Below are 6,121 nucleotides of genomic sequence, written 5' to 3' on the forward strand. Positions count from 1 at the left end.
ATTAAAAAAAAAAAGAAAAAAAGGAGCAGTTGGGAGCTTCAGTCACCCACCAGCCTGAAAACAGCCCTCAGCCCCTCATCCAGACTGGCCAGGCACCCCAGTGGGGACCCCCCCCCTAAAGGGGTTGTGACCAGCCTGCAAATGCCATCAGCCCCTCACCCAGGCTGGCCAGGCACCCAAGCGGGACCCCCACCCTTAACTGGGACACGCTTCAGGGCAAACCAGCCAGCCCCCACCCATGCACCAAGCATATAATAAAAGGGTAATATGCAAATTGACCCTAACAGCAGAACGACTGGGAATGACTGGTCACTATGACACACACTGACCACCAGGGGGCAGACGCTCAATGCAGGAGCTGTCCCCTGGTGGTCAGTACACTCCCACAGGGGGAGCTCTGCTCAGCCACAAGCCAGGCTGACGGCTGCCAGCACAGCAGTGATGGTGGGAGCCTCTCCCGCCTCCTCAGCAGCGCTAAGGATGTTCAACTGCAGCTTAGGCCTGGTCCCCACTGGCAAGTGGACATCCCCCAAGGGCTCCTGGGCTGCCGGAGGAATGTCTGACTGCCAGCTTAGACCCGATCCCCCGGGGAGTGGGCCTAAGCCAGCAGGTGGTCATTCCCCGATGAGTCCCAGACTGCATGAGGGCACATGCCGGGCTGAGGGACCCCCCCCGCCCAAGTGCACAAATGTTTGTGCACCGGTCTTCTAGTATAATCATAAAATATTTGGGAAACACACATACTGTTAACCATGGGACTGAGGGTTGAATGGTTAGAAAGAAGGGAGTTCAAGTTATATCAGATATTAAGTAGTCTGTATTTTCATTAGTCTTTATATGCTTAGGTAATAAAATCAAATTAACAGCGTTGATTTGGTAATGATATATATTGTTTTCTCTACAGAAAATGGTAGAAACTTCTGGAAGGAACAACGTCCTGAATATGCAGTTGGAAAAAGCTAACTGTTTATTAAAAGGAATGCACACAAATGAGGCCTCACTTAAAGGAGGTTAGTTCTTGGCTGCCTGGACAAATACTAATATCATGAGGGTGCTTTTGGGTACAACAGTGATTAACATTGCACCCTGCGTTTGTAAAATATTTAAAATTCACACAGCACTTCCTAGACTGTCATTTTATCCTTAATATAGCCCTAAAGGACAGGTGGGACTGATTTTATTACTTCACGTCAGTAATGAAGAAAAATAAGATAAAAGAAGTTAAATAATTTATGTGAGTCCACTCAGCTAAGAAATGGCAAATCCAAGAATCAATCCAGGCTTTCAAAATCATGGGGGGAAATACAGTTGAATTCCTGCCTCATAATAACTCCAACATAAATATCAGGTGGGTAAAAAGTTTAGTGTTAAAATGGGCAGTCCCAGTCTGACGCTCTCCCCTGTGTTCCCAGACACCTATGCCACGTGTTGCTCAGCTCCCCATGGCCACCCTCTTAGCTGCACCCACCCTCACTGTGCCTGACAGGAGCCTGGGTTCCCTGCTCTAGGGCTGGGCCCTGTGGAGGTGGCGTTTCTCTGCGGGGCTTGCTTTCAGGGAGGGAAACTGGTTAGTTTGGGGGCAGGATTGCAGACATAGTCATTTTTCACTAGTTTTGCATTTCATGTGTATTTTATATTTGAAAATATAATTAAACACTTTTTAAACATCCAGTTCTCATTTTAAATCTAATGGCCTTTTGGCTAATACGCAGCAGACGTAAACGAACTAGTAAGATTGACAACTCATAAAGTCAAGTGTGTGCTAATTCACTTAGAGAAGAACAAACTATATATACAATTGAATTTGTTCAACAATAAAGAATGAGATCTTGATATTTTATTTTCCACATTTAACACCACATAAAAAATTTCTTTGCCATTTCAAGATGATAAATAATATTAGTACTGAGGACTAAGTGCTATAAAAATTATTGTCATGCATAATTGTATTTAACATTTCCAACTGCTTTATGAAATAGGTGTTAATATGCAAATTACTAGTTAATGGTAGAGCCTAAATTTGAGCTCAACAATTGATTAAATTATATAGGATAAGAAGTAGTTTAGTATTCTGAACTATAGTTTCTAAGAGTTGAACATGACAATAGTATTGTTCAAACTATATTATAAAGTCTATTAGAAATTATAATTGGGTAAATGTTTGCAAAGGGAATTGAAAGCTATTATTCTAAAATAATGAATGGTGTCCTAAGGAACAATTCCTTATTGAGCCAGTTTCCTTTGTTAAAAAAAAAAAATGTGTTGGGAGAGCCGCCTTGTGTTCAAATTGTGAAATGCACATTTTAAAAACACGCAGTACACTTCCAGTGTCAGGACTCGGTTTTCAATTTGCTGAGTACTGAGGTCCCATATTGCATGAATTACTGGGCTCATGCTTCTAAAAGACACAAAGACAAGTGATAGCGGAGCCTATGCCCCCTTAATTTTTTAATTGTAGCAGCTAACATGGTAACATAAGCGAAGCAGGTATTGTCACATGTAATTTGACCATCGTCCTTACTGGGAAAAAGCAAGAGAGGGGAAAAATGGAGGATGGTGGGAACTTTGTCTGAATAGATGGTGGGAATGATACCCATCAAAGGCTTAGCTGTTGCTGGTGGTACCCAAAGTACACTGAAAGCTTCATGCACACATCAGGGCACTAATGCTTGCAAGGCTTTGTCTCCCACGGTGGAGAAGTCACTGCACCAAAGTGCTGATGCCCTGTCACTCACCATGTTGGGTGTTTACTCCTTTAGTTACTACTGCCTTGCCCTGGAACTCAGGCATAAAAATACTAAGAGGACAGGTCTGAGGACAGGGAGGAAGTAAAGCAGTATCTCCTCCCAAATGCCACCTCACTAGCTCTGACTGTCTATCTTTGAACAAAACTTGATGTACCTCGGCTCTCTGTCCCTGGGATGTTCCTTCATGGGAAACGCGCATGGATGCGCTCCTCAAAGTCCCCCAGGCAGTCCACGTGTGCCTCACTTCTAGGGCAGGTCTTGCTGAGGTACATGAGCGGCGCCCTGTCCTACTGCATTTATTGTGCCTTTGAGAACTCTTTACTAAATCCTGAATTTGATTTGACTTTAAGGGTGGTTGTTATATAATTTACTTTGAGATGCCTGATAGCTTTGTTAAGATCTGCTCATTGTCACAAACAGTATTTTATTTTATGTATTTCAACTTTGAGAGAATGATTCCGAAATGAAAACAAATAATCTTCAAATACATTTATCTCTTGTTTTAGAATGTGCTACTCTTCATAATATGGTAAAAGGGCTACAACAGACCATTGAATATCAACATAATTTGAAAGGTAAGTTAGATAAAAAATAAATCTTAAAAAATATGATGTATTTAAGCACCTTTAAAGATGAGAATTTTTAAATTGTTGACAATAAGTTCCTTTTAATTTGGTCTTGTTAAATTTATCAGCAAAAGGAAGAGCACCTTACTACTGAGTAATACCTCCTCAATTATTAAGAAATGAATGCCATGCTGAACAGAACAGTTCAGTCCTATTCTGACAGGAACATCAGGGTTTTATAAACTATCATAATCATTCTCTTTATTACTTTCAAATGTTTCAAAGTATATTTGCTCCTAGTAGTACTCTTGCTTTCAGTACCCATGTTCAGTTTTGAAGGGTAGGTGTTCACTAGTAGTTGCACAGTGAATATTCTACTCAAAAACTGCAGTGATCACCCTAGCTGGTTTGGCTCAGTGGATAGAGCAACAGCCTGCAGACTGAAGGGTCCCAGGTTTGAGTCCAGTCAAGGGCACATGCGCAGGTTGTGGGCTCGATCCCCAGTGGGACCCAAGCAGGAGGCAGCCAACCAATGATTCTCTCTCATCATTGATGTTTCTATCTCTCTCTGCCTCTCCCTTCTTCTCTGAAATCAATAAAAAATATGTTTAAAATTTTTTTAAAAAAACTGCAGTGATCATTTCCTGCTCAATTCCTCATCCAAGATACTAAAGAAAACCAACTCTATGAGTATATAATGAATCCAAAAACAATGCACACTTAAGGCTTTCCTCCTGGTCTGATACCAAGGGAGAATAACCAATTTTTAAAAAGTATATTGCAAAATTATTAGAATCCAAGAGGTTAAAGTGGATTTTGGCTAGGTCAGAGGAAGATTACTTGTCAAGTATCAGAATCAGGTGAATCCTACAGTGACACAAAATGCTATTTGAATTTATAACTACTCTAGCCAGAGCAGCAACAACCTTACACCTTAAGGGAGTAGCCATATGTGTTTGAAAACCTAGCGTTGAGTCTGATAGGATGATGGGAAAAAGCATTGCTAACAATAATCGCATGTCGACTGCACTACAGATGAAAGCCAACATAGAGCCAGCCGAAGATCTATAATAATCTATAATAATAAAAGTATAATATGCTAATTAGATTGGATGTCCTTCCGGACGATCTTCCAGACAAAGCTGGGGCTGCAAGGGAAGCCGGGGTCCCAGGTGCCAGAGGGAAGCTGGGCAGCCGGGGGAAAGAAGGCCTACTTTTGCATGAATTTCATGCATCGGGCCTCTAGTAATATCATATAAAGCATTAAGGAGGTCCTGTTTCTACAGCAGATGGCTTTAGTTCACAGCTAAGCATGTGGTGCTATTTATCCTAAATACAGATATGCCAAAGCCAGATAATATACAAGGGCTACAACATTTAGATGGGTTGACCAATTTTCCTGGCAGAGGGAAGACTTAACATTATTAAAATGTCCATTTCCCTGAAGTTAATAAACACATTTAATGCAATCTTAATTAAAATATTAAATTTTGGCCCTTACTGGTTTGGCTCAGTGGATAGAGCATCGGCCTATGGACTGAAGGATCACAGGTTTGATTCCAGTCAAGGGCATGTACCTTGGTTGTGGGCACATCCCCAGTAGGAGGTGTGCAGGAGGCAGCTGATCGATGTTTCTCTCTCATCGATGTTTCTAACTCTCTATCCCTCTCCCTTCCTCTCTGTAAAAATCAATAAAATATATGTTTTTAAAAATACTAAATTTTGGGTGGGAGAGAAGATTGCATACAATAATCTTAAAATTCATTTGACAAAAAACAAACAAACACACAAGAATAAACAAGAAAACTAAGAGGAAGGAGAATTTCCATTACCAGATAATAATATGCTCCGAATTTGTTAGAATGAAATTGATATGGCATTTGACATAGAAATTGAAAAATATATTCATGGAAAGAATAGAGAACCAGATTCTAGAAAAGGCCCCAATATTTGTTACTGTAATATTTCAATGTATTGAAAAAAGAATGGCCTTTCAACATACAGTACTGACACAACCAGCTTTCCATCTGGAGGAAAAGAAGTTGGACTTTCCCACCACATCAAAAATAACTTCCAGCCAAAACCGGTTTGGCTCAGTGGATAGAGCGTCGGCCTGTGGACTGAAGGGTCCCAGGTTCGATTCCGGTCAGGGGCATGTACCTGGGTTGTGGGCACATCCCCAGTAGGAGGTGTGCAGGAGGCAGCTGATCGATGTTTCTCTCTCATCGATGTTTCTGACTCTCTGTCTCTCTCCCTTCCTCTCTGTGAAAAATCAATAAAATATATTTAAAAATAAATAAATAAATTCCAGCCAAAACCGGTGTGGCTCAGTGGATAGAGCGTCGGCCTGTGGACTGAAGGGTCCTAGGTTCGATTCCGGTCAGGGGCATGTACCTGGGTTGTGGGCACATCCCCAGTAGGAGGTGTGCAGGAGGCAGCTGATCGATGTTTCTCTCTCATCGATGTTTCTCACTCTCTGTCTCTCTCCCTTCCTCTCTGTAAAAATCAATAAAATATATTTAAAAATAAATAAATAAATAAATTCCAGATGAACAAAAGACTTTAGTGTAAAAGAGAATACAAACTTAAAGGAAAATCTAGTCTACATGTACAACCTAACGCCATGTGCTACTCTTCATAATATGGTAAACCACTCTGGGAACCTCAGATGCTATATAAGGGAAAAACAGAACTAACGGACTTTTAAAAACAGAATGAATAGACTTTTTATTTTTTTTTTATTTTTTTTTTTTTAGAGCCTTACTACATTTAATACCAAGTTCAATTATTGAGATTACAGGTAGAAAG

The 6,121-nt window shown here is 40.8% G+C and overlaps 1 protein-coding gene across 6 annotated transcripts in view; it reads left to right on the plus strand.

The window, feature by feature from the left end:
• CCDC152 (coiled-coil domain containing 152) overlaps positions 1-6,121 on the plus strand; it is a 26,433-nt gene that overhangs the window by 4,069 nt on the left and 16,243 nt on the right. For 5 of the 6 annotated variants that reach the window (XM_015571013.1, XM_015571014.1, XM_006774559.2 and 2 more), the window contains exons 3-4: positions 905-1,010; positions 3,254-3,322. In XM_015571013.1, the coding sequence (XP_015426499.1) occupies positions 905-1,010; positions 3,254-3,322 (175 nt within the window). Of the gene's footprint in view, positions 1-904; positions 1,011-3,253; positions 3,323-6,121 lie in introns of those variants that run through there. The other variant, XM_015571017.1, reaches the window with a different exon arrangement.

Source organism: Myotis davidii, unplaced genomic scaffold (genome assembly GCF_000327345.1).
Source record: "Myotis davidii unplaced genomic scaffold, ASM32734v1 scaffold348, whole genome shotgun sequence".
NCBI lineage: Eukaryota > Metazoa > Chordata > Mammalia > Chiroptera > Vespertilionidae > Myotis > Myotis davidii.